This window comes from Metarhizium album (assembly GCF_000804445.1).
Source record: "Metarhizium album ARSEF 1941 chromosome Unknown scaffold_3, whole genome shotgun sequence".
NCBI classification, from domain to species: domain Eukaryota; kingdom Fungi; phylum Ascomycota; class Sordariomycetes; order Hypocreales; family Clavicipitaceae; genus Metarhizium; species Metarhizium album.
This window is the reverse complement of record NW_024467577.1, coordinates 1,568,663-1,595,690: the sequence shown is the minus strand read 5'-3', so window position 1 is coordinate 1,595,690 and position 27,028 is coordinate 1,568,663. Positions and strand designations below refer to the sequence as shown.

At 54.2% G+C, this 27,028-nt stretch overlaps 7 protein-coding genes across 7 annotated transcripts; 4 read left to right on the top strand and 3 right to left on the bottom strand.

Annotated features, from left to right (window-relative positions):
* Window positions 1-5,061: 5,061 nt before the first annotated feature.
* MAM_02244 (uncharacterized protein) lies at window positions 5,062-5,514 on the top strand (the record flags this gene model as incomplete). The annotated part of the gene is made up of 1 exon (XM_040821043.1): window positions 5,062-5,514. The coding sequence occupies one exon, from the start codon at window positions 5,062-5,064 to the stop codon at window positions 5,512-5,514; it is 453 nt and encodes a 150-aa protein (XP_040681386.1).
* Window positions 5,515-7,012: 1,498 nt separating this feature from the next.
* On the top strand, window positions 7,013-9,689 carry MAM_02243 (Zn(2)-C6 fungal-type DNA-binding domain protein; the record flags this gene model as incomplete). The annotated part of the gene is made up of 2 exons (XM_040821042.1): window positions 7,013-7,928; window positions 7,981-9,689. 2 exons carry the CDS (start codon window positions 7,013-7,015, stop codon window positions 9,687-9,689), a joined length of 2,625 nt encoding a protein of 874 aa, XP_040681385.1.
* Window positions 9,690-14,660: 4,971 nt separating this feature from the next.
* On the top strand, window positions 14,661-14,968 carry MAM_02242 (uncharacterized protein; the record flags this gene model as incomplete). Its single annotated transcript, XM_040821041.1, has 2 exons — window positions 14,661-14,717; window positions 14,780-14,968. 2 exons carry the CDS (start codon window positions 14,661-14,663, stop codon window positions 14,966-14,968), a joined length of 246 nt encoding a protein of 81 aa, XP_040681384.1.
* Window positions 14,969-15,065: 97 nt separating this feature from the next.
* MAM_02241 (uncharacterized protein) lies at window positions 15,066-15,941 on the bottom strand (the record flags this gene model as incomplete). Its single annotated transcript, XM_040821040.1, has 1 exon — window positions 15,066-15,941. One exon carries the CDS (start codon window positions 15,939-15,941, stop codon window positions 15,066-15,068), a length of 876 nt encoding a protein of 291 aa, XP_040681383.1.
* Window positions 15,942-17,053: 1,112 nt separating this feature from the next.
* On the bottom strand, window positions 17,054-18,408 carry MAM_02240 (glucosamine 6-phosphate synthetase; the record flags this gene model as incomplete). The annotated part of the gene is made up of 4 exons (XM_040821039.1): window positions 17,054-17,367; window positions 17,424-18,168; window positions 18,225-18,320; window positions 18,394-18,408. The coding sequence occupies 4 exons, from the start codon at window positions 18,406-18,408 to the stop codon at window positions 17,054-17,056; spliced, it is 1,170 nt and encodes a 389-aa protein (XP_040681382.1).
* Window positions 18,409-19,504: 1,096 nt separating this feature from the next.
* Window positions 19,505-21,819, top strand: MAM_02239 (WD domain protein; the record flags this gene model as incomplete). Its single annotated transcript, XM_040821038.1, has 3 exons — window positions 19,505-20,011; window positions 20,068-20,172; window positions 20,224-21,819. 3 exons carry the CDS (start codon window positions 19,505-19,507, stop codon window positions 21,817-21,819), a joined length of 2,208 nt encoding a protein of 735 aa, XP_040681381.1.
* A 571-nt stretch (window positions 21,820-22,390) lies between these two features.
* On the bottom strand, window positions 22,391-26,753 carry MAM_02238 (heme oxygenase-like, multi-helical; the record flags this gene model as incomplete). Its single annotated transcript, XM_040821037.1, has 7 exons — window positions 22,391-23,808; window positions 24,626-24,815; window positions 24,857-25,156; window positions 25,424-25,501; window positions 25,560-25,601; window positions 25,657-26,418; window positions 26,478-26,753. The coding sequence occupies 7 exons, from the start codon at window positions 26,751-26,753 to the stop codon at window positions 22,391-22,393; spliced, it is 3,066 nt and encodes a 1,021-aa protein (XP_040681380.1).
* Between the last annotated feature and the right edge of the window lie 275 nt (window positions 26,754-27,028).

The following is a 27,028-nucleotide window of genomic DNA, read 5'->3' as shown; positions in this document are numbered from 1 at the left end:
CGAGTTTCTCGGTAGCTGACAGGCAAGTTGGTCGCACGGGCCAAAGTTGTCCTCCTTGGGATGAGCTCGTCTGTCGCCCGTTTGCCTTAGGCTCTGCTTGGTACACACAGAAATGAAGGCAGACCTCAGTTATGACAGGCCCAGCCATTGTCCACTCATTTCATTCTTGGGCACGAACCATGATTGGGAATGATATTACGAAAAAAGCGCCAACCTCTAGCGCTGGCTCGGGTCGTCGCGCTGAAAATCTGAAGATGCCGATGCCCGCACATGCCGTCTTGCTATAAGCCCCGTCTGGGCGGAGAAAACAGTGTGTCAGCTGGCAAACAGGGTCGGGGAGGGCGCAAGATTCACGTCGTGCGTTTGCCAAAATGTTCCGTTGCAATCGAGTCGCTCCGTTGTTGAATATCATCAATCTCGTAGCTGCATCTGACCTTGGCATGGGCAGAACCAAGAAAGCCGATTGGGCTGGCTTATCATCCGAACAGGCGGGCGTGTTAAAGATAGTCCACTAGTAGCCCGGTACATTCAAGATTCTCGCAACTGGCATATTCCTCCAGTTCGAGTCTTTGGACTCATGAAGTCCGACACGAATAGAATTTTCCGGCCTCCAAGGCCAAAGGTCGGAGGTCCTAGTGTGATGACGCTGTCAACGACATCAAAGCACGAGAGGAGGCGACTAGTTCATATGCTTGTTGTTGAACCTTCAAAGAGAATCGTACATTGTTCGCCGTCTGTGTAGGGCAGATGTGACAAGTCTGGCCGTTGGAACTGTGCTGTGCAGTGAGTTGCGCTGACTGATATTCGTCACGCTGGGGCCGGCTCTGAATCTCCAAGGACAAATTCCGACGAGCCGGAGATGGTTCCGCAGCGAGAGATGCCGGCAAAAGGCGAAGCATGCCGAGCGACACTCATCAAGTGCCCAGATAAGAAGCACAGGCCTAGTACGGCACCATCCATGATACTAATGCCGAAAAGGCCTTGCGCTCCAGATTCCAGCTCGGGTGACTTGAATCCCATTCTCAGTGAGAGGGCAGAAACGACAATGCGTCTCCTTGGCCTTGAATTTCGATATTCTGCGTATCAACATAGATCCGGCTCCGTGGCCACGAAAAGTTGTCGTGATGTCTCCGCATATTGTATAACCGTCGAGTTTCCCAACTTGGCAATTGGCGAGATTACATCAAGATAATGCGGGGGAGCCAAGCTTTCAAACATGGCCGCCTCAAGCGGGGTCGACAACCTTCGGCGCATGAGGTTGGGCGCCAAAGTAGCTCTTCATCAATAGCCTCAAGTAACGCACATACGAGGTGCGTGACGGCCATGACCAGGCTGGAACCCTCATGAGGCCAACAGGGACTGCCAAAGCATCCTGTACCTACATTTCCATCTCCAAGGATGTCGAAGGAAAAACATAAAATCATCCGATCTATCAGAGCGTAAAAGACGGAATGCAACGAGGCTTTGCTGGGTTCGGCTCAATGGCAACAAGGAACCATCAGGTGAACATGACGAGGCAAGAGAAGCGCCTTCAGCTACACGCACTGGAGCTAGACCATCTTGGGCAGGGCTTTTTGCATTCTTTGGGGGCGTAAACTCCAATTGTGCCCCTGGGTTTACTTCCACAAAGCGTCAACTCCCTCGGTGCATCTGGGTTCAGTACTCAGGCCAGGCCTGTCATGGCCTCAGAAAGGAGACATTGATGTCTTTGTCCGGGCGCTGGCGACTGGGCACTGTCCCTACTCCGTACATTAAAGAAGAATTCGACGAGCCTACAGCCGGTTTTTTCTTGCTCCCGAGACGCTAAGCCAAAGACTACTTTGGTTCTTGCGGCAGCTGCAGTAGCTCAGGAACTACCTAGGTAGACGGGAGGGTCTTTGGTTGCCTAAGTAGCTTGGCAAGCAGGCACGATAGGTCGGCTAGGTGCCAGCCTACGTCTCCGACTGGTTGGAATGACTCTGTCCCGTCCCGAGTTTTGCGGCACAGGGGGATCGGAGGCGCCTGTGCTGGGGCAACATTGAATGCCAGAGCGTCCGGGCGAGATCGAACGTTGCTACTCTTGGCAGCCACTGAACCATGTTTGTCCTGCAATTTCCAATTTTGATTCGAATCAGGTAAAGGACTGACTATCCTGGTTGCCTGGTCGGTGCGTACAATTGAAACCGATTGTGACTTGAAGCGGATGTCCTGGCTAGCTTCGATTTGTTGAACGACTAGGTAACAGGCTGCAGCGAACCAGAACCAATGGTTGGATCGAAACGCATAATAAAGAGGCCCGGCTTCCGATCCGTTATAATATGCCGTCGCAACCTAAATGCTGGACTCTGCTTGTCCTTTTCAGTAGTGACTGGCGATGGGTACCCGAGAACATGGCTCGGCCCATGTTTTTGATCGACGGTCTTGATGCGTGGTTTTGTTAGTAAAACGAGACTCTAACGTGGTGCCGGCCCAAAGGTGTTTTGCTATCCGCCGCCGCCAATGCATGCTCATGCCGTCTGAGGACGTGCTTTTGTCGACCAGGAAATATTCCCTGTCGCAGCAGACAATCGTTCGTCACAAGAGCAATTGATGATGATGCGCCCAAACGCCGAATCTCTAAACTAGCAGTATGGCAGCACGTGAATAGCCCAGTTTGCCTAGTCGAAATTCGACTTTGTTAGTACTGGGGCCTCCTTGAAGGCTCGGGAAAGCCCAACCGATGTTGTGTGGGTAGGTAGGTAACTACGAGGACGGAAGAAACGAACGGCAGAGCAGATAAGGACGCGAGACGACATTCTAGAAAAAGGATCACTAACCAGGCAGCGAGACATACATACGTGGCTCTGCTAGCGCGAACCCTCGGCGTCTTGTGACTCCAAAAAGGCCCAGCAACCAACCTCCTGCAGCCTCGTCGCTGGGCTGAGCTACAGCCAAGGATTTGCAATTCGTCATTTGTGGCGAGATGCCACAAGGAGTGGAAAACATGTCGGCGGCCTGTTGAGACTCGAGAGGCCTGGGCCGCCGTGGCGTGCGGCCGTTGAAAAGCTGTCCCTTCCACCAACGAGACTGCTCTGCGCCACTGATAGAGATGACAAGGATCCACACGCCGATATCATATGATGTGATTCTCAAGAGCCAGACGCGCTTCCACTGATTGAGTTCCCGTTGTCTACAGCTGCTTGTAGGGTAGGCCTCTCACAAGCATCTCAGGCGATGCGTCATGCCTGACGACCATTGTACAGCCTGAGCTACCGACCGTACTGGGGTGCTTCGTATCTAGGCAGTCAATTAGTGATATGCCGTTTGGGTTGGGGATTTGCTTCCAAGACTGCGGCTACTTTTGGGGCCGGACAAACAGGTACTGGGCCATCTCCAGCAGCGTCAATGGGTCATGACTGGTGGGACCATTATGTGTGGTGGCGGCGTCCAGGAACGCCCTGCGGCTCTGCGAGGCGTTGTTCTTGTCCGTGAAGTCGGGGTGTTGTGAGCTGAGTGTGCAGAGTCGAAAACTTTGGCCCTGTCCTGGATTTGGCCTCGAGTACTTCGGTGCCTAGGCACTCTGTGTGGCTCGACGGCTCGACGACAAGCCGACATGGACGGTCTGCAGTCATGACGTGCCCACCAGCACTTAAGGCGCGACTTCCCTCTGTGGCCATCAACCTCAAATGCCCCTGGACTCGGCAGTCACGCGGAAATACGATGGATGGATGCAATTGCGCACAAGCGGGAGTCGGCACAGGCACGAGCCTGGGGGCCCAGCCACACTATGTAATGATGTGATTGTTATCCGGGGGTGGAGGAAGCAGCGAAAGCTGGGCTGTTGGTTTCGTCCCCCATTCAAGATGATCAGTGCCCGAAACCCATCGTCGCCATCGTCGCCATCGTCGTCGCCATCGTCAACACAGGCCTTTACCGTGCATAAGTCAAGCCAAGGTCGCCAAAGCCAACAGGGGACTGACTCTACCACACTAGCAGCATCAAGAAAGTGCAAAGAGAAACTTCAAGTCAAATAATGGTCCGTCGCATCGATCTCGACAGGGTAAAAATTGTCCGGTCTAATTATATCGCAAGTACAAAGTCGAGACCAGCAGACGCCAGCAAATCTATCCTACTTACTAATAGAGCGGACAGTTCCCCGTCAACGCTAACGCTAGTGATCCACTCCGACGCTGAGGCTTGATGGGAACATCATCTCATCAGCCACACCAGTCATGTGTCATACTGCATCTTGGCTGCTCTCCGTGCCCTGTATCTGCATTGGTCATCTGGATCTGTCCGCGTTCATGGACGGATAGCCGGGACGGGGAAGAGAAAATAGAAAAGAAGAGAGGAAAATAAAAAAAGACCCAAACGAGGGGGGGGAAGAGAGAGGAAGAAGAGCATCATTTGGGCAAACGCCTCGACAGTCTACGGGGTGCTTTGCTGGTTGATGGAGCACCCGAGCTTGAACAAGAATGGAATGTAGGCACATGGCAGAGGGGTTGTTCCCCCACACATACCCGATTTGCGGGACATTATAGTATTTCATTTATTATTCTGCTGGAGAACCATATAAGCGATGAGTGGCCGGCTAACGCAATTTATCACGCCCTTAACTCAACGGGCTTGCACCTTCTCGTTCGCTCCCCTCGGGACAGTATCAAAATGTCAAGTGTAGTTAGTTGGCGGCTCACCCAGGAGCGCCTGCGCGAAGTGGGTGCTGGAGTGGGCGTTACAAAAGAACCTGGCTGGCGCTACGCAAGTTTTGGAGGGCGCTAGAGGCCAACTGGGGGAGAGGGGGCCGACACTCTTCGTGATGTGGCTCGCGGCCATGGGCCGAAACCCTGAATTTCATCGCGGAGACAGAAGGCGTCTCGCCAAGTTCGGGGTTCATGCTTTGCTCTTGCCCGAATTTCCTCTGCCACCAAATTACTCTTGCCGGCGTTCCCGACAAAGAAAGGAACGGGTGTTGCAGAGGCTCGTGTGTCTGCTCTCGTATTGCAGCTGGCCAACAGGAAAGAAACCGGAGTCGAGGACCGAGAGGAAAGCAAAGGAAGGACGAGAGGCCCAGACCTCAGCAGCAGAAATGTGCAAGCAAGGAACATGCCTCGGCCTAACAATATTCGTTCTCGACAGAATCAACCGACAGCTGGAGCTTTGATTGCCGCCTGGCCCTCCCCGTCCAGACAATGCAAAGATCAAGAATGGCCCCCTGACGACTGGCAGGGTCTAGTCCTCGTGATACTCGGTGCTGGTCGTCAGCCGGCGTCGTTGCTGTTGATGGTCGCCGGAGGGAGAGGCGTGATGCGGCATGGCTCCATTACCGCCGTCGCCGCACCTCCCAAAGGCAACGTCGAATATTCCACCAGGTCATCAACCGTCGACCTCGAGTCCGGGACGCAGGTTCATCACACAGCCACGGCCCCTCCAACCTCCAACCCCCACGTCCCCACGTCGGGCCCGACCCCAAAAACATCCGCCTCCAAAAATCCATCCCCACACGCCCTGCCTGCTAACATGGCTCTCACATCTCACACCCTCCGCAGCATTGATTAGCCTCTCCCCCAATCACTCTTGTCCGCCTTTGCGATTAGATGGGCAAGACGTGCTGGTGGCATCTCACCCCGCGAACTCGCAGAACCCAAGTGTCAATCAATGCACGGTGAACAAAGCGTGCGTTGGTTGAGCTTTCCCTCTCGGCCCCTCCACGGCTCTGGACGCGTGCGCCGTCTTCGTCCTCATCACATTCTGCAGAGCATCCAGGCATGCGGAGCAGCTACAGCAATCCTGTGCTACATCATACATGGCATTTGCTGGCCTCGCTGGCCTGGGCAGGCAGGTTTCCCTCGCATGGAGACATGATTAAGGGCACCCACGCGGACGCGGGGCAGGTTCACGCGCATCGCTCATGTCTGAGCATATTTCTCAGCGCCAGCCAGCCAACCCACCACAGAAACTCCCCAGACGGCAACAGCTCCCCAGGTGTCTGTCCTACGCGGTGCCTGCCGTACGGAGCACGGAGTAACCTGATTTCTACGTGCGACACCACAACTTTGAGATGACAGCTCTGGCGAGTGACCGTTTCGACAAGTCACGGGCTCCAACAAATGTTCCCCTTCTCTGGTGGGCGACTGGCTGCTCCAAAGCCGACGCTTCTCCCGTAATCCTTCAGGCTCTCGTCGTCGGTCACCCACCCCCCCAACGTCGCTAGCCCGGACCTCCAAGGTGAGGCGAGGCCCATCGACAACCCCCCCTTCTTCATGCCACGGGCCCCGCTGATCTCCTCACGGTTGCTATCTTCACGCCGACGTGTCGTCGAGACCAGCCTTGCTGCAGGCGCCCTCCGCCCTCTCTATTCTCCAGATAACCCTCCCGTCCCATGAAGGCTACAAATGTTTGCACGGCGACGAGCTACAGGGACACCCACACCACCGGGTTACGGGCTACCATGGACATTGGAGGCCATGAAGTAGTACTACGGGACATACCGTCATCTAATTCCACACACACCCCAGTTAGTTTTGTCGATTGGATGTTATGGAGAGACGAAAATACACCCTGGTCAGGTTGCTTCAAGGCGCAAGCGCCTTTTCCACCACCGTCGTTCGTCCCTCGTGGCCCTGGCCATCACTGTCAGTTCCTGTCAGTGGTTGTCAACTATCCGAGCTTCTCAATATACATAACAGTGTTACCACCCGGTTTCCTTCTCTGCATACAACCTCTGCATCAGCCGGTGTATCTCATTTACGCGCAGATTTGGGCACTCTGTCCTTACCTATCTTCCTTCCTTCCTTCCTTCCTTCCTTCCTTCCTTCCTTCCTTCCTTCCCTTCTATCTGTGTCTCTCGTCCGTCACCATCCTTTATTCCACATCCCATCAAATTCTAATCCAACTTCCTCGCCGCTTCACCTCTCAGTCGGAGTTGCTCCCATCAGGTACTTTGCAATACTTCGCGCTTTATACGACACTCTTGCACAAAGCACTGTCGAAACACGGTAGAAATCTCACATCAGTGTTGAGAAGAAAAGAAGAACGAGGTTTGGCTTGTGTTATCATGACAGCACCACCCCTCTCTCAACAAACGGTCCCAGTCAAAGACGCAGCCGCGGGCCGCAAGCGCAGAAGACGTGCTCCTGCTGGAGGCGCTGCGGATGACTGCTTCACCTGCTCCAAACGAAACGTCAAGTGTGACCGCCGACGACCATACTGCTCTCAATGTCTCGAAATAGGGAACGAATGCTCTGGATATAAGACTCAGCTCACATGGGGAGTTGGAGTTGCTAGCAGGGGCAAGCTTCGTGGGCTTTCTCTTCCCATTGCCAAGGCGCCTCCGGTGTCCAGAGAACCCAAGAAGTCCCCTGTTGCTCGCGGTCGTGCCAACTCGACGGCCGCCGTTATGGCTGCTCGCTGGGTAGAACAGGACGAGGCCCAGAGACACCGGGGGCCCATTGATATCCCCTCAGTGGCTCACTCTGTTGCGACTCACGCAAGCTCGTATCCCGGACCCGGCTATGACTATCTTTCCATGTCTCACTCTGAGAACAGCACAGCAACTGCTTCTCAGCATGGCTGGGGCAATCTTCATTACTCCGGCGGACTCGTACCTTCACCAGACGCAACATCAAAATACTCCAAGTTTCCTCTTCCGCTTATTACCGATGGCCTGTCATCATCAGTCGACTCTGTAAGCGATGTGGACTATCTTTCCCCCCTCAGCCAAACGTATTCTCGCGATGAAATGCCCTTTGGCAGTGGATCGTCTGTGCTATATGACGGATACGGCAGAGGCCAGCACTCTCCCGTCTCCCAAAGTCCTCCTTCAGGACTAGTCCTAGACAGCGCTCGCGTACCAACGTCGTGTCCTGGCTTGGTATACGCCGCATCAGAACATAGCTCGAGTATCAACTCTCACTTGGACGCATTCGACACGCATCTGAGCCACAAGCTGATGCGGGAATGTGACAGCTTCAGTGAGCATCACATGGCACCCTGTTCAGCCTTCCCATTCTAATGAGGCAGCAGGTGTTCCACAAATCGACGCATACAATCCAAGTTGCAGCCCTGCCGCCCACAGCTGGACATCGTCTTCGCACCCGCGCGAAGACGAACTTCAGTCACCACAATCCGAACAGGCATCAAACAGGTGGCCTACCACGTTTCCAGAGACGGAGCGATTGCGAGTCAGCCCGGACCTCGTAGCGAGGATGCCATTCTTCATGGACTACTACAAAAATACCATTGCCCCTTCCATGGTATATATCGACGGACCGCACAATCCTTTTCGGGATCATATTCTTCAGCTGGCAGTTCACAGTCAAAGCCTTCAGCATGCCATCTGTGCCTTGTCAGCTTGCAATCTGCGAATGAAGAGGAAATTAAGCCTCGGACAAGACACGCAGGAACTGTTTGAGAAACTTACATTGGAAAAGAATGCTATTGACAGTCTTGGCGATCGCCAGCCGGACGACCCTTCCTTGGCAGAGGAGTTTCAGCACCGAAATCTGGCAGTCAACCTTTTGAACGAACAGCTCAACGACCCGCTCAAATCAACCTACGACTCTGTCCTCGCCACCATTCTTCTCCTCTGCCACTATCGAATGGTCGAGTCCGGTGTGGCCAAGTTCCACACCCAATTTGCTGGCGTGAAGAAGATCTTGTCTATGCGCACAGAACAGTTTGGGCCCTCGAGGGGCTCAGCTTGGATGGAAGCACTTTTTACCTACTTTGACGCCATATCGGCAAGCATCAATGACCGCGAGGCCCAGCTTGCTCCAACTGTGGATGATGGATTACCGCTGTTACCTCTCGGCGCAGAAAACCTAGTTGGCTGTGACAGGGCGTTGTTCAAGACGATTAGCAAGCTTGGTAGATTGAATCTACTTTCGCAGCACCGGCCCGTGCAAAACGTGACAGCCTCTCCCCAGCCAAGCGCAGACACGTCACCATGTCAGCGGATGGTTGGATCGCCCCTCAGCCGCCCGTACAGTGCTGGCATCACCGGTGTGGGCAGCGTTCACATGCAGCAAAACCCACGGTCGCAGCAGCAACTTGGCGCCATGTACGCGATGCCCGCGCACCGTTTTGATGGCAACGGGTTTGGGTCTACGCTTGACGATGACGAGATTCTCGCCTCTGCCATGAGCACATCTGCAGCATTCGACGACAGCCGATCATTGTTCTGGCGTGAATGGAAGGAGGCGCGGCTGGCATTGCAAAACTGGCAGTTCGAGGCTGTTGCCGTTGCGACATCCTTGCCGGGATCTCCCAGCCCGTCCCGAGTTCGGGATCTCGAGTCTGTGTCGGAGGCTTTCCGGTATGCCGCTCTCCTTTACACGGAGCGTCTGGCGGGTCCCAGCACGCCATCGAGCCACACAGACTTCCAGAACCTGGTCAGCCAAGTCGTTTACTACGCCACCAGCCTTGATGCCGGCAGCACGGCCGAGAAGTTTCTCCTTTGGCCATTGTTCGTGGCCGGTTCTGAGTGCGTCAATGAACTGCAGCAAAACATTGTGCGTGCCAAATGCCGCGACATTATGAACAGGTCTGGTTACATGAACAATCTGTCAGCCCTGGACATTCTAGAGAAGCTGTGGGCTGGCGAGTTCAATGCCGCCACACCCGACTTGCGTCACAGGTCCGGCCCGGCCAAGATGGCTGGCTGCCGAGGACCATTGAATTGGGCAAAGTGCTTTGGCGGACCTGGAGCGGAAGCCGAGTGGATCATGTTCTAAGGCTCCATCCACTCCGGGCCTGCACTGTGCTGCACCGTCTGCGAGTCCGGTACCAAATGACGACAGCAAATGAGAATAAAGAGAAGACGTGGTTGGAGGGACAAGACGAGGCTACCGAATGGCTGAGGAAGAAATCTGGGTCGTATTTTGGCGAAAAAGGAGGAACCCGTCTACTTATATTGATTGGGATGACGATACCTGCACAGCAACCAGGAGCGCGCTCTTTTGCCTCGCTTCCTTTGTTTTTTTTTTCTCTCTTTTTGCTTGGATGAGCGATGAAAACAAGCATTCAAGGCATGCACGGAAAAGGTTCATTTTAGCGAAAGATTTTGGGTTGGGCTTTTGTATATTGAATGTCGACACGGAAGAGGCTTTCTCCCTGCGGGGCAGGGACAGCATCTACGATGTGGGGCACTGATTGGACGAAGGGTCAGGATTCCTCCGTGTACTTGTATTAGGCACCGCCCTTGACACGATGGGCGAGAGAGAAGATAAACGATGAAATGATGGCTGTTGGCAAGTTGTTGGCAACGCAATAAAAGTCGCACGCGAACGTCACCGGCGACGGCAATATCGACAGGCGGTGGCAGCAGCATTCATGCCATGTGTCATTGATTAATGGGTCGGCGTCTTTGGCGGACATGGCCGAGAAGGGCCTTATCGGGCAGGGGACCCCGCAGTGTCACGACTTCACGAGCTCGATTGATTGTAACTCATTACGAGCGAAAATGCTCCGTGCAGAGTACGGAGTCCGGAGTAGCGTCGACCTCTCCCATGAGGCATGAGGTGACGGACGATTTGGTTGGCGCATCACGTATAGCACGGCATTCACGTGGTTCAGACGGAGCGAATTTCCACGGCCGACATCATCGTCGACGCTGGCTCCTTTTTGATGACGTGCTCGTCGCATTGACCATGGTGCCATCCTGGATTTTCCTGGGTCCCTCCGAGTTCCTCCAGCGAGGTTCCCCTGGGCCGCAGCACGTCCTGTCCTCACATGAGAGTTGGGCATCACGAGATGCACCGTCTCGTTTGCCTGTTTTGGCACGATGGGGGTCATTTCCAGGCTCGGGTCAATCTACAGTACGGAGTACCCAGCATCGGTTGTTCAACGGGCCAGTCTCCATGTCGATTTCCCCGTGTTCAGATGGGCTGCGCCGCTGCTTCAGATGACACCCTTGTCCGTGGGCAACCCCTTGGTCGCTAACTACGTCGGGGAAAAGGGTCCGACTCCGTAGAGATCCGTGATTTGAAAAAAATAGCCGTGCTTGTGCAGCCGTCGGCTACAGAATCAAGTCAGGAGGAATCAACTAACGCCCGCACTCCGAAACTTGGCGTGGCGGCAAGCGTTGGAATCTGATTTCGATCAGTGTTCACTTGCCCACACCCCCCACATAGATTTGTAGGCACCCACATGGAAAAGCCTACAGTTCGAAAATTCAAGCTGGATGCAATTGAAGTGTGTGGATTTTTCAACAACGCGGGCTCGGGTGGCTCGTCAGCTTCAGAGGCAAAAAGGGTCATTGAATTCGGGAATTTCGGATTTGTGCGATTCTTCAAAGAGGTCATTAAGGCTAATAGATTCAAGAAATATGCCGTCATCTATGCGATGAATTTGATGATATAAAAGTGACGATATTTTGTGGTGTTGCAAAATGGCCGCGGCCCTATCGGCTGCAGCCTTTCGTTGCCACGTCAACACACGTAAATTGCATGGTGGGGTGTGGCAGCTGAGGGGTGTGAGGTGCGGCACGAATAGCACGATCCCAAGCGTTGAACCATCCGAATCCAAAGATGAGTCGGGCGATAAAAGACGACCGGCGCGCCGTAGTAGCAGTTGAGAGCTATTTTTGTGGTGTTTCCCGATGGATTTCGATTTCGAGCTAGGCCGTGGTCCTGTGGTCGTATTATCCGAGGTGGGCGTTGGAGGGGAGGGCAGCTGCTACCGTGGCTCTTGTTCAACCAGGTGAGGAAAGAGACAGCCGGACACACCATCGGAGAAAAGTTAAACCTCCAAACCTCGAGTCGTCGGAAGGACCTCGAATACGAAATAAACTTGAGCACTTCTTCTTGCGCCCCTCGAAATTCAGCCCTTGATCTCGTCTTCGTCGACGCTTCGGCTCGAGCAGTACCGAGTAACTATGCGCTTCCAATTTCCAGCAATTCATCCTGGCATTTGGACAACTTCACAGGCCGCTTCGCTCGGCCCGGCGTCCATCTCTAGCACGTTCACGGGACGGGGTCTGTCCCTCGGTGCCTTACGAACTGGCCATCCCGCCAGTTGGGGGAATTTTGTGCGACCTCTTGGCCAAGGGTACGGAGTACGGAGTACGGAGTAGGGACGCACTGATAACCATCAACCGAAGGATCCCTGGTGCTTGGCACCGTCGGCCTCCGTAGCCACATGCATCTTCCCTACTTACACACGCACGCGTACGTACACGCCTAGGGTCGATCGCCAGCCAGTTGACTCACGCCCCATGTCCACCAAACTAACTGCGTACATGAGTACTATTAGCTGCAAAATCTACCTGTGGTACGGGGTCCATGGCGTCTGCTTCTCCAATGATCCCCGCCCCACCAGCATCAGAGGCGGACAGCAATCCGGCGAATTGACGGACACCAAGCGTGACTGCAATACCGAATTGAGGCATCTCCGTCTATTGGCTGTATCGTACGCATTCATGACTGCAAACCACAGCCCGGCATGCCCACAATCATCTCATCACTGGCAAGGCAGAAACAAGCAGTTTGGACCGTCAAACTACACCACAACCACATACCATCTGAGCAGACTAGCCAGAAAAGGGGGGGGGTGGGTTGGTTCCTGTACAATCTTTCCAGAAATAATTCCGCTCGTACCACGAAGGGTTCCTGACGCTAATACGGAGTAGTCGTCGATGCAAGCCACATTGTGCCGAGTTTCCTTGCCTCGTTGCTGACTTGGCCGAGAAGAAACGAACATAAGGAAAGGCCCCCAACTCTCGACGGTCGGAGCGACATTCTGAACTAGTGACTAGCATGTCTGTAAATACGGAGTACGGGGGAGAGGATTACGCCATGCGGACCCCCTGTGTCGTTCTACAAGCGACATGGACGGAGCTTTGCCGCGCCTTCGTCGTGATGCTAGCGGGAGCTCGACCACTGCCCTTCAAGCGGAAGATACCAGTGAAGTTGATGTGGTGGCCCGGTTGTCCACCGATAACAAGATTCCTGCGGCAGCTTGCTCGTTATGTCCCGGGCGATGTGCGCGGGCTAACAATACTGGAGCGAATGACCATGTGAGTGATCCCCTCATCTCCGCAACCAACAAGGGGCAGCGAAGAAACCGACGGGAAAGATAAGCTCGAGCGGTTTTCGGAGTAGTGTTTCTTAAAGTAAGCGGTCTCTGCCATGGCTCATGCTACCCAGTGCAGAGGCGGTTAACTACATTACAACCATTTGGATTATCCAAATACGCCCCCACGGGCTATTCGGAACATTTGGACGCGAAACTGTCGGCTCTTGTCGCCCACATGCAAGCCCGCTTTCCAACCTCCCGGGGCGGAGGATACCACGTACTGCGAGCGGGCCACCCACGCTGTTGGGTGCTGGGAAAGTCGGACCTATTAAATCAAGCAGCATCGAGACCGAGGCCGAAGCACCTTGGCTCATTTGGAACCGAGAAGACAGCTGCAAGGAACTTTGGTTGCGCACAGGGCCCGTCTCCGCCTCCGGCAGTCCAGGAGTTGCACGCGTGCAGAACCGGCCGCCGTATGCTTATCAGGACGTTGCAAACCGCTGCCTCGTCTGAACCGGCTACTACTGCTTGATTCTGTGCTTTGCCATATCGACTTCGCGTTCCATCAAGATGCCTCGCACGAGTCCTAGGTTTGCTCCCCGATCGCGAAGGTACTTCCGTGCTCCCGCCGACAGGCGCCACGGAGCGCGTCTCGCGTCTAATAATGAAAGATGGCGGATCGGATGTGCAAGCAATATCAAAGAGCAACACTCCGGGACGAACCGTCACGGTTGACGCGTGCCTACCTGGGGAGGTATGCAAAACTGACCTCACTGCGCCAGCCAGCGTCTTGGCATGGCGATGTGATCAAAGTGCATGATGAATGGTCTGGTCTTGGCGCACGACAGTCGGGCAAGGGTACGGTCAAGGTGCACGTAACTTTGGGTCTTGCTATTACTCGGGACATTCTGCCAAGCACGAATCAACCCGGCGCTATCCATGTCCCCCACGATTTTACGGGGTCCGTGTGCCATTTTCCCTATCCTTGACCACTGGATCTGGTAGTCGGGGCACCCGGCCCGGCCTCGATCCCGTCACTCTTTGCAGCTTGGCACAGAGACGCCGAGGCTCTCTCCGTGACTCCAGGCACGAGACGCTTTGCAGTGGACAGGAGGGGCCTGCAGAAATGGCGGAAAATCCTCAGACCCCTCGCGGCCTCGACACTCTGTCGCGCCAGTACCAGTGACGGGGGTTGCATCTAGGGCCGACGGACTCCCGCCGGCGCGAGTGCACAATTGTAACGTCACGACGCGGCAAACGAGTAGTTAGTTCCTTGCAACATCCACGCACCCGTTGTATGATCCATGGACATGGGCGGGGGGCGAGTCACCTGTCGTCCAAGGTCCTCCGAGACTGATCCTGGTGGATATCCGACTCGGCCGTACTCCCTAGTACTAGTTACGTCTTCGCCATGCTCAAGAAGTTCCCTCGTCACCACCTGACAAGCCATGTTGAGCCACTTGGAATAGTTGACATGAAACAACGGGGACACCTGATTCAGATTCGCCATTGGAAACTACATTGTAGAAGTAATTCGTTATACAAGCACCGAGGTGGGCAAATAGTCAGGCCTCGGGCACCGTTTATACGCCATCGACAGAAATAATGGTTTCATTGAACAACGCTGTCACTACATGGTAGCTAAACCGGTTCACCCAAGAAAGCACGGGGTCGCAAGTTTCTCCTCGATCATGTGCGTTGCCGCGACAAAATCTACTCTTTGGTGCCCAACTCCAAACCCGGTCAAGGTCGGCAAAAACAGTACGTCAAATATGAACTGAGAACAGCCAGACGCACACGCATACAAAAGACGAAGACGAAGACGAAGGAGGAGAAGACGAAGGAGGAGAAGACGAAGGAGGAGAAGACGAAGAAGAAGAAGAAGACGAAGAAGAAGAAGAAGGAGGAGGAGGAGGAGAAGAAGAAGAAGAAGAAGAAGAAGAAGAAGATAAAGACGAAGACGAAGAAGAAGAAGAACAAAAGAAAGAAAGAAGGCTAAAGGACAACAAGAGAAAAATAAGAGAGAGTGAAAGAAAAGAGGAGGGTTAGGCAGGTTGCAACGTCATGACGAATGCTGAGGCCATGGCGAATACAATCTACCTCAGGCCAGCGCCCCAGGCTGGGATTCCACCCAGAAACGAGAGAACTGGCGGGGTTTTGGGTTCCCGGATGTTGGATTCTGTTTCAGCAGCTGGCATTGCGGCAGACTTGGACGCAGCGGCCGAGCCGAAAGGCCGAGCCGCTCCTTTCTGAGTCACCTGCTGGCGACAGGCCGTCCCAGAAGCATCTCGAACAAGAATCAGGTCGTTGTCTTTGGCCAGGAACATTTCCTCAAGTCTTTCCAGCTGAGCTTCGGCATCAGAGTTGTAGCTTGGCTCTGAAGATATTCCCTGCTGCCCTCCCATTTCAACATCTTGCTGTTCTTGTCCCTCTTCGTCCTGTTCGGGCCCAGCTTCTAGCATTGGGACATCAACTGCGTGAGAGGCTTGAAGCTGCTTATCCTCCACTCCTGACATGGATATGTCGCCGTCCTCCGAGGAAATGTCTTCAAAGTCGTCATCTCCGTGGAGCAACTCGAGGATCGTCCATGCGTACTCGTGGACCCATTTCTCAGCCCGTTGAATTTCAGACAATTGTTTCGTACGCTTCTTGCGCAACTTGGCTTCCGTGAAGTCACTTCTTAGTTCAAGAAGTCGGTAAGAATTCCTCCAATCGTCCTTGCTCAAGTTTACGTCTCCGGCCAGCATCACAACCTTTTCGGTCCATTTGTTGGCACGCTCATTGTCTTCGATCCTGTGTTGACGGCGGGTGCAGTCTTCGCAAGACCATCTGTATCTAGCTGCTAGAAGGACGCTCTGACGCTCTCGAGGGCACATGGAATGCTCATCGCATTGAAAGGTCGTGCAATGAAGCTTGTAGAGCATGCGATGTTGGCACCCAAGATAGTGCAGTGTGGCAACACAGCACGGCATTTTCCCGTGTCTGCCTATTGGCAGGTGGACAGGGGCTATTTGTATCCAGGTGGGTGAGGAGTTTTGATCCCGCGGTACCGGACGTGATATCAAATACGACGGCAGAGTCTGCGCTGGGTTGGTTGGGGGAGAGTGCCTGAAACAGGGGATGCTGGTGTTTTTACCAATTTAGTAGCCAAGACGCGCATAGGGAGAGTCGTTTTCCGTGGCTGTGGCCGCACAGAGATGTCAACTGGTGATTCAAGGCGGCCAAGAATACTGATGTGTCTGTTTTTCGCGAAATAGTTGTATGTGGTGAAGATGAATGATTATTCGCTGTCCCTCACACGTACCAGAAGGGCAAAACAGAGGCGACAATATTTACAAGAGACCCAGCTACCAAGCCTGCCGCACCAACAGAAAAGGAAGAGAATTTAGCCCTATCAGGGTCAAACTTGCTGTTTCCTTAGGCTGGCGGAACAGGGCCGGCGACTGCCTCATGGCGCTTTAAAGTTTCATGACTATTCCTCATTGATGCCGCCTACCGTTGGGCCTCTGGGACAAGACTCAACAGCGCGTTTCGGCTTTACAGCGGTCAAGTCCATTGCGCAAGACTGCATTGATGAATGGAGGCGTGGCGTATTGTTGGACCAATGCTTTGTTGGGCCATTTTTGTCGGTCAAATTATACTTCGAGGTTTGTCCCAATGAGGCCTAATCATCTGACACGACGAACAATCCAACTGTCCAGGTGGCCGCAAAATCGTCAAGTTGTTTCGGATAAGCGTAAATGTATTACTTCATAGCGCGCCTTTTTCCTGGCCTAGAGAGTGCAAAGGCCCGAGACTGGCTGCTGGTTCGACAACTGAATGAGACTCTTGCGGCAGTCGAAAAGCCTACATGGACTGAGACGCGTAGTGACGGGGAAAGCTGCCAAATAGAGCGCGTCAAGTATTTTTTTCTACACCAGGCATCGCTTCCGAGAAGTACAAAGTCAAAGATTCCACGGGCTGCTTCCGATGAACGATTCGAGGGCCTGCAGTGCCTTCCCCTCCTTGTTCGTCATGGAGCAAATGTATTGGGAGGGGAGGATACAATGCCGAATGATTTCCCACTTCCTGCAGGCGTGGTGTCTTATCGTGATTCATTTGCGGGAAGGGACGTCATGGCCCGTCTGGCCAAGTCCGGGCTTATGCTCCGGGAGCAGAGCGTCTGTGCAGCCAACTTCCTATAGCCGTCAAAGCTAGGTGTCGTTGCGCCGCCGCCAGGGCTGATGGACGTGCCACTGGGAGCTTTTTCGTTGGAAACCAACCCCTTCGTTTGGACAAAGGCACTGGAGCGGACGTGGTAGGGGTCACGCTCGTAGTATTTGTCGAGGATAGGGTGCATCATGACTGTTTGACGGTGGATGGTGAGGATAGAGTTTGTTGGAACATTAACCCAGTTTTCTGGTCGTGTTAGCTGTGTGACGCGGTAAACGGTTGCATGCATCATGATGTATTACCTCGTTCAAATGTCAATGGCTCACTAGCAACGAGCACAATATCAGCCCCTTTATCCTTCCGCTCCATCTGATACTGCCTGTCATTCGGGTCAGACGTCCTCGTGACCCATTGCGTCCCCGAGGAATAGTACAGGCTTGCGGCTTCGTCCTTGGAACTGCTAATATACCGTGTACAGATGACACTGTGGCCATCTGTGACGGCAAAGTTGAGCAAACTTCTGGCGTCAACGTCTTCATTTTGTAAGACGTGCTGGGGAATGGAATCTGTCAACTCGTTAATCTGCGCAATGGTCTGCTCCACGGCTTTACGCAGAACGGTCGGCCCAAAGCCATTTTCGGGCGACGAGCTAGGGTCGTGGCCGAGTTGTTCTAGGGTATCAAGAAATAGGGCAAACGCCCACTCGCTGTCCGTACCGCCCTTGACTTCAAGGTACCATTTATCCGCCAGTCTGTCGCCGAGTCTTCTTTTGATGTGTTTCCAGCCGCCGAGGCCACCGTTATGCATCCACATTAGACTGGCGTGTGTAAAGGGGTGGCAATTATCCTCACTCAGGGAACCTTCGGTCGTGGCGCGAACATGGCCAAAGATGAGACGTGATGCCGTCTTGGAAGCTATTCGTTGCAGATTCGTGCAGCTCCACGCTGGAATAGTTGATGTGAAGAGGCAAGGCGCGGCGCCGAGCTTTGGATCCGTGTAGAAGCCTATGCCGAAGCCATCTGCATTGTTTTGACCCCTTCGGGTGTCCTGGCTTCGGTCAGCGCTGGGAGCAAGGGCGTGCGGCCGGGGAGAGCGGAACGTACTAAGCGTAGGCGGGAGTCAAACGATTGCTTCAATATAGAGTGTGTCGGGTCAAGAATCAGCTTCGAGAGGAGAATCTCGTCGCTGCCTTTGTACACCTGTTTGGATCGCGAGGTGGCTCGTCATCAGTCTCCACGTCCGACGTCGGAGGGAGTGCCGTCTTCAGCTTACCAAGAAACGGCACATGATGTGCCAGAGTTGCTATGGACGATTCCAAAACGAGGCTCAATGGACAAGGCGAGGCAAAAACGGCAGCAGTGCATAGGAGATTGAGGAGGGGAGTCAGATGGAGCTGGAACAAGAAAAAGGCTATCTGGTGGTAGGAAGGTTAACGGCTTGGCTGACTGATGACCGATTGTGAATCACGCTCGAAAATGGCACCATACCTCTGATTCACTTTGTCGGACCAGGGCAGACAAGCACGGAGTTTGCAAGGAACGTAGGAGGATTGTCTGGACAAGCAATCTGCCCAAAGGCTTACTCATGTCAAAGCAGGAAGCGACTTGGGGAAACTGAGGCGGATACAATCTGGCGCGAAAAATGGCACGTGTCCTGCTTCCGATCGCGGGAGCGAATTGGAAAGAAGCAGGCTTGATGTTCACGCCGCCAGATATGGAGCCTGGTTTTCAAGGGATTTTTTTGAAAAAAAAAAAAAATTTTTTTAAAAAAAAACCTGGGCACAATCGACAATTGGGCACTTTCGTTTTCTTTCTTTCTTTCTTTCTTTTCAACCGGGGTGCCAGCAATGATGAGAGCATCCGCCAAAAGGTCATCGACTGCCCACGGAGTACTCCGTACTCAAGCACCTATCAATACTTAAGTAGGCTAGTGCCCGAGGTAGTGGTCGACCTCAACTGTTCGCAGCGCTGCTCTGCAGGGCCCTTGGGGTGGCTTCGGCGCTAGACCCGCCTGTAAACACCCCGAGTGCCGTTCGTGATTATCCACCCCCCGGCCAACTGCCGGTTGACGCGAGATTCATTTACACGTCCGCGTCGCCCAACCGCGTCTCGCTTGACAACTCCACCCCCAGCCTCAACCAGACCAGGGATTCTTAAATTCTGAACCAAACCGAACCGACCTCATTACATGATCTCTCTCTTCTATTGCTTTCGTATCTTTCCCATCTGCAAAACCATGCTTATTTTTATTGTGACACTGTTGTGGTAATATATAATTGCTTCACCTTTATCTGATGAGCCCGCGTCGATATCAAACCAACGTCGCGCCTTGACCAAGCTGACCCACGAGCAGAATGCACCATCATGGCCCTTTTGCCACCGACATGCTGCCCTCGAGTCCCCCGACCATGAGCTCCTCTCCGGCAAGTCCGTTTCTGTCACCAACCAGAACCGGCCGGCGCAAGGAAAAGCGCAATCCGTCCGTCACGCCTAGAAGGTTTGGCCGCTTCTTCACGCCTCGATCAAACTTGCCGGCCGAAAACCGAGCCGCTCTGGCAAGTCTCAATGCATCCGCAACCAACCGTCGACCCATTTCACCTCAGTCACTAGTCAGCGACGCATTGGAGTCGGATCCAATCTGCCCTTCATCACCGACTGAAGCCCTGGCACAGGCACAGGATAACGCTGGGGAGAAGAGAAAGCGAGTTGAGCATTGTCGAGTTGTTCAAAAGCGACGCCGGGCTTTGGCTGCCGAGGGTCTGGTTCCTCCGCCGCTTCGACTACCGCTACCCGGAAGAAGCTTTCACATGTCACGGGATGGCGAAGTACAAATGGTAGAAGCTCGGCCAGATTCAGGAGAAGGCTTGGACGACAAACGGCGAGCCACGTTGGTGGGTTTCTTGTGCCGTAGCTGGATCCGATTGGGAACATACTAACCGCCATGCAGAGTCACTTCTTCAAAGCTAGTCGCAGTGGAAGTATCACCGGCATAGGAAAGAAGCCGTTCACGGCTGCTCCCGGCCTTCAGTCGTCTGAACTGGGGACTAACTTGGTATGTCTGAAACCGCGGGGTATCCGTGCCATGTCATCTCACATGTCGCAGGTCAACGAGGGCTATCGACCAAGGCCGATCCGCAAACTTCAAAACCGGGGGTTTGAAGCTCAGCTGCTAGACCGAGACCACGGATTTGCTTCTCACCCTGGCAAGCAGTATCTCAGCTTTCCGGCCAGTGATCCCAGGACACTCACTGCATCCTTTTACAGCAAATGTCACGACACGCATCACTGCACATCACTCACCGGCCAAGGGAACACGATTCCCTTTAGCCTCGCAAGCTGCCACAATGCCCCCGTGACCGTCATTGGCGATGAGCAAGGCTTTCTGCGGCTGTTCAACACCACAACCGCAGATGGGCCCGTCGAGTCCAAGGTCGATGCCTACATCAAAGTCCACGACAACGCAATCATGGACTTGGACCTGTCCACGGATGATTTACGACTGGCGACAGCCTGTGGAGACCGGACCGGCAGGATCGTTGATGTGGTAACACAATCCGTTGCAGTCGAACTCAGCGGCGGACACTGGGACTCCCTACGGCAAATTGCCTTCCAGCCAGGTGTGGCCAACGGCACCGCCCTTGCGACGTCAGATCGAGCCGGCCGTGTCCAGATTTGGGATTTGCGCTGTTCGCAAGTACCAAGCCACTGCTTCTCAACAGCAAACCCCAACGACGGCACCCGCGACACTTCCATCGACCCAATCGCGGCCAGGACCATCAACACCATTGACAATGCGCACGAGCGCAGAGTGCAGGGCATCACATCTGCAGCTTCCGTGACCGCCATACAGTGGCTCCCTTCGGGCAGGGAACACCTCCTCCTTTCTGCTTCCGAGGCCAACGCCTCCATCAAACTCTGGGACATTCGATGCATCAAGCCGCGCCGCCAGGCCGAGGAAACACCCCTCGCCGTCGCGCCGCAGCCCGCATCCCACGCATGGCGGTCCTACGGCATCACGTCCCTGGCCCTCAGCACCGACGCCTCCCGACTCTACGCCGTCTGCAAAGATAGCACGGTATATGCCTACTCGACGTCCCACCTCATGCTCGGCCACGCCCCCGAGCTCGACCATTTCGCGCCCAAACGCAAACCGTCAGGGGCAGAAGGGCTCGGGCCTCTGTACGGCTTCAAGCACGAGCTGTTCCGTGCCTCGTCCTTCTACGTCAAGTGCGCCCTGCGTCACCGCACCCCCACGAACGACCACCAGCATGAACTGCTCGCCGTCGGCAGCACCGACGGCTGCGCAGTCCTCTTCCCCACCGACGAGCGCTACCTGCGCGCTAGTTACGCGAAACACGCGCATGAGCTCGAGAGAAGCACCAGTGCCGGCGCGCTTACACCCTCGCAGTCCTTGTCCGCAAACACGCCCACATCGGCGGCCATGGGGTCCTCGCCATCGCCCGTTCCTATTTTCCGCACGGGCACACCCCTCGTGCGCGGACACTCCCGCGAAGTGACGACGCTGAATTGGTCGCACGACGGCAAGCTGGTGACGGCCTCGGATGACTACTTTGTCCGACAGTGGCAGACGAGCGAGGCACAAGCAAGGCACCTCAGGCAGGTAGGTGAGTTTGGGGGCGAGCGGCACATGGCTGGATGGGCGGATGTAGACTCTGCTTGGGACGACGATGAGGCATGACGACACTGCGAACGTTGTGGCGATTTTTGAATGCCCCCTTTTCTTTTGGGTTCCGAACGGCGCTGGAATAGCATATAGGAGCATAGCAATACTGATAACTTTGAGCAACATTACAAATGATATTCCGTGTTTTTTTCGGGAAAACCACACCATGAATGGGTACACGCACGCGAAGCATATCGTCTACTGCTGCGACTAAACACCCAGACCCTTGAAGTTGACCCCCGACTCCCCAACCCATCTACTGTGAGACCACAGCCGCCATCTCCAGGTTCAATGGTACGCATGTACCCCAAAACAGACCTCCGGGCTGACGCTCGCTTAGCAACCACCCGCGGGAACGAGGCCGAAATTCTTCAAGCTGAAAGAAAGGCAAAACGCCACGGATGCAGTTATCGAGGACTCGTGCCTGCTTATGTACATGGGGAGCCCTAACAATAGAGGCGAGGGAAGCAATAAAAGAATGCGGCTTGTGCCACCATCACGCCTGATGGCGATATACTACTGATCCCGCGCAGCCACCTGGCCCACGGATTGGGCCCCGGCTATAATGACGGGCGTTCGAGAAGCGTCATATTGTCTCCAACGATGCGGCCCGGCGACCGGAGAGGAGTGCGCCAACGAAAATCGTCCCGATTGCGACCCCCAATACGCAATTTGTGACGTGTTCCCGGCGAAGGCGCTTTGAATCCATCTTGAGGCTTTCCGTCAGGCCTACTGTCAGGTCTTCCGCCGAGTCTGCCACGCCGCCGAGGTCACTTCGGGAGGGATGAGGGAGTGTTTTTTCGAACCGCACGGATTTTGATACCGTTGAGCAGAGCTCTACATCTGTGGTTGCCGGCATGGTTGGATGATTGTCTGGTTCGGAGGGCAGTGCGTCGTCACGCATGTGGGCGGCAGGTGTCTTGTTCTCCCCTGGTTTGGGGTCTTCTTCGCTGTCGCTGCGGCCGCTTGGCATGCCGGACTCTTTGTTCAATGACCCCCTTGCGCCTCTGGCACTTCGCTCTTTCGCAACAACAACGCTGTCCCGGAAGCGTGGGTGTATCAACGATTGTTTGACGGTAGCGGTGGCGGATTCGACAGATGTCGGGCTGTCAGCGGGTAGTCTGATCGGGCCTGTGGCTACGACAGTGTCCAGCTGAGCAACTAGGAGGACCATGTTTTCGAATATGCAAATCGCCTCCTGTACAATGTCGTGCTTTTCCTGGTAGCTGAGCGACGCGTCGCAATCTGCTAGCTTCCGCTTATAGTCTCGCTTCAAATCTTCACCGTCCTCAGCGGTGTCAAAGTGGAAGAAGCGAAGCGGCTGGCGGCCATGGGAGCCGCGGGGCGGCGTTCCGGTCTGGCCGTTGCACATCCCGTCCACAAGGTCTTCATTACTTGATCTTGATTGTGAAGTCAGCATTGCACAAGAAGCTGCTGTCGTATCCCAAAACTCCTGGCCCGCTGACTCAAGTGTGGCCCGTATAAATCGCCCTCCGGCAAAGAGGGCCATGTACAGGATGTAGGAATAGGCGAGCAGAACATGAGGCTTGTTCTTGATGGCGCGTTTGATGTGTTTTACAACTTCGGCAAGATGACCCGTTTTGCCTATCATTTCCAGCTGCTCCCTCGTCGCGGCCTCCTTCCACCCTGTCATGGACTGAATATCCGCAACGAGCCGCTCCGCACGCAACAAGCCGGGAATGTACAACACGCCCAACATTTCTCGCGTTCCATTTGAAACTATCGTTTTGTTCGGCTTTGATCCTTCTCGCTCATCCCGGCTATTCTCGAAAGAGCCGTGGACAATGTCACTCCACAGTGACTCGAATGTTGCATAAATAGGCGCGATGTGCAGCAGGCCAGAAGCATATGTTAACGAGTCAGCAGCCTGTGGGGGCAAAACTAATGGAAGCCTTTCAATGATCAGCTTGTTAAGTCTGGCGTGAAGACTTCGCGTGGCGATAGCTATCGACTCGGCCAGCGGTCGATCCCGGCGAAATGAATCTAAGGGGTTAGTAGATACCATGGTCTCTTTCTCTCTCTCTGTCTCTCTCTCTGTCTCTCTCTCTGTCTCTCTCTCTGTCTCTCTCTCTCTCTTTCTGTCTCTCTCTCTCTCTTTCTGTCTCTCTCTCTCTCTTTCTCTCTCTCCCTCTCCTTTGTCTTTTTTTTTCTTTTTCTTCTTTTTTTCTGTCTTGTTTGGGTCGAGGTTGAAATATGTTTCTATAACAAGAAAAGATAAGCGTTGAAAAAGGAAAGGCTGCTTGCAACTTGAAATTGTTCGACTTAGGTTCGTTTGGCGGCAGAAGAGCGTCAAGGCACGGGCGAGATGACGAAAATTGCCTTGTCAATGGATGTCGGATGATGGCCTGAGCGGTGTATGGAGCGTCGAAAAGGGAAGGAACTACCAAGTCGAACCCAGCCTCGTGCACTTTGTTCCAACACAAGCAGTATGTTGACTTCTGGAAAGGACCTCAATCGCCCAGCGAACAGAGTATCTGGGCCGGGAGACTCTCGTTCCGGTCCACAAACCGAGTCCTTGTTTATGGGAGTACCAAGAGACAAGGCTCACGTGCTGGAACAAGGCTGTGGACGACGCAGGGCAGCGAGGTGAGCGTTGTCCACTTGTTTCCTCAGCGTAGGGCGGGCGCGCAGTGTTGATCCTATTGTGAGCTGGTCTCTCACGCTGCTACTTTGCAGCAACTGGCGCGTGCCCAGACCGTCCATGAGCCGTGACGATGGGTCGGTGACGGCGTGGTGGGCAGCGTGAAGACGCAGTCGCAGTCGCAGGGAGGAGGGGCGGCGGCGGAGGAGCAGTGCAAACACGAAGGGTCGAGACGGAAATCAGAGAATGCCATGTGCGATATGTCTGCAAATGCCATCATCATGCCATCCTCATCTTCCTCTTCGTTGAGTTGATGCTGCCCACTTTTGCGGACCTGAGGCTCCGCGGATCGAGGAATGCGCGTGCCATCGGTGATGCCAGAGGTGCTGCTCCTCCACTCGCATTTTCGCTAGGCAATTGTTTGTCTGGAATCCGGTGGTTGCTGGTTACTCCGGTCTGAATACGCAATGCGACGCGATCCAACGGCTTGGTGCGGTCGAAATAGGGCATGGCATCAGAATATGACTGTCCCTTGCTTGTCCAATCCGCTCGGCCAGCAGTGCTACGCATACATGACTTTGTGATTGTGGCGGTGGGCGTTGTCGGCGAGGAACCCGAATGGATGGGTGGGTGACTGGCGGTTGAACTTCCACCACACCACCACGTGCTCGGCCGCTTGTGCGATTGTCTGTGCAGGTTGCAGCGACGGCTTCCAAAGCTGTCATCATGGCAGACTGCAGCCTGGGACACCTGGGGCCGGCGTCGTTGAAATCGCCGTCATTTACTCCTGTATGCAAGCGCTATCTGGGGAAGCCCTTAATGCATGTCTACACTCTGTGTCCTCCGTCGCGCCTCACCATTCTCCATTTCAACACCGCCTCCCGTGCTCTCGCTACTAATAAAGACAAATGACAGTAGTACCACCGCTGCGCCGATCCAATACACAAAACTCGAATACTGCCCGTATTGTATCATCTCCCCAATCAAGGACAGGGGAATGGTGAGAGAGAGTCCCACCGTCACGACCAGCGGGGTGGTCAACAGCATGGCAAACGCCCAAGAAATGTCACTGACGAATGATGCCAGCGAGTTGGCCTGACGATTGTGAGCGCTAGTTACGTCCTGGACTCCTGGGCCACCAGGGTCGACTTACAATGATAATGATCCATATCTTGCCAGACGGGGGCATTTGGAACTAAAGCCAGCGTCAGTCGAGGAGCAGTTCGAATGGGGTAAACCGACCGACTCACAGGCTCAATACCCGTCCAGTGCAGGATGAAAAACAACGGCCACAACAAGGCCAAATTGCACAGGCCCACGAGGCCGAAGAACAGCCGCATGTCAACTCTATCCTCGTTACCCACCCGCCTCTTCATCACCGTGATATACATGCCATAGATCACGGCACTGAGAAGCGCCATGGAATCACCGATGGCCACCTGCCCAGGCGTCTTGTGCGGGAACGATCCTCTGTCCTCATCGCTTTTGCCGGACAAATCAACCGTCGAAATCAAAACCACCCCGACGAGCGAGGCGAAGACGCCGACGAGTTTCCGCACGGAGAATGGGTCGACGCGAAATAGTGCGCAAAAGACCAATGTCCACACGCTGCTGGTTGACTCAAGAATCGTAACGCTCGCCACGCTAGTGTACTCCAAACAGGCCGACGCAAAATAGTTGGCAAAGAACCAAAGCATGCAAAATTCCAAACTGAGAATCGCTGTTTCGCGCAAGCTGAGCGTTTCGTCGGGCCTGGCGATGGCCCCTACAGCCGTTTCGTTGCCCGCCATCAATGTCTCATTGTCGAGGCTGTCATCCTCTGGTGCAATTGCCGTGTATGAGCTCTGTTGTCCGTATTCGTTCCACATTTGAACCAAGTCGTGACGCATGCCTCGTACGCCTTTCCTGACCAAGTATTTCGCGAACATTGGTATTAGTGAAATTGCAAAGATGGAGGTATTGATGTAGACGAGGAAGAATGGCTTGTCATATGTATGGTCGGAAAATATGAACTACCGTTGGTTAGCCTTGCTTAAAACAACAACAATGCAAGGATAATATATCAACTCACGCTGGCCAGAAAATTTGTCAGCGTCCAGAGGAAAACCGTCAGCAATAGCAAGCATACACCTAATGTCCGCCTCGCCACGCCCCCTAAGCCCATACCAGCCCAAAATGTAGATTGCTTCGACTGTAATGGCGACTGTGCCGCTGACGAGTCCGCTGACGCTGTCATTTCCACCGCCTCGAAGCTATGTCCACTGTGCAGCCACGGGTCCGAGTTGGTTTCATTGGCGGAGCCAGCCAAGGCCTCCTCGCCGTCGTGTCGTAGATTTGAACTCGCCATGGTCGTTCATTCGGCGGCAGTGGCGAAAATAGCTGGTGGAACACGGCGCGGAAATGCGTTTGAAGATGCTGTGGTATCAGGCCGTCGAAAAGGAGGTCAAGGTCACATGTGTGAGGAGAGCCCCGGGCCGAGAAAGGAACCGGAACTGAATGGCAACAGCGATTCTAAACGAATGAATTAAAAAAAAAGGCTGTTTGGACGAGTAATTGAAGGTATCCCAGGGTCTGGCTGCATGAGTGATGGGCTATAAATGTTGAAAGTTGACATTGGAAGAA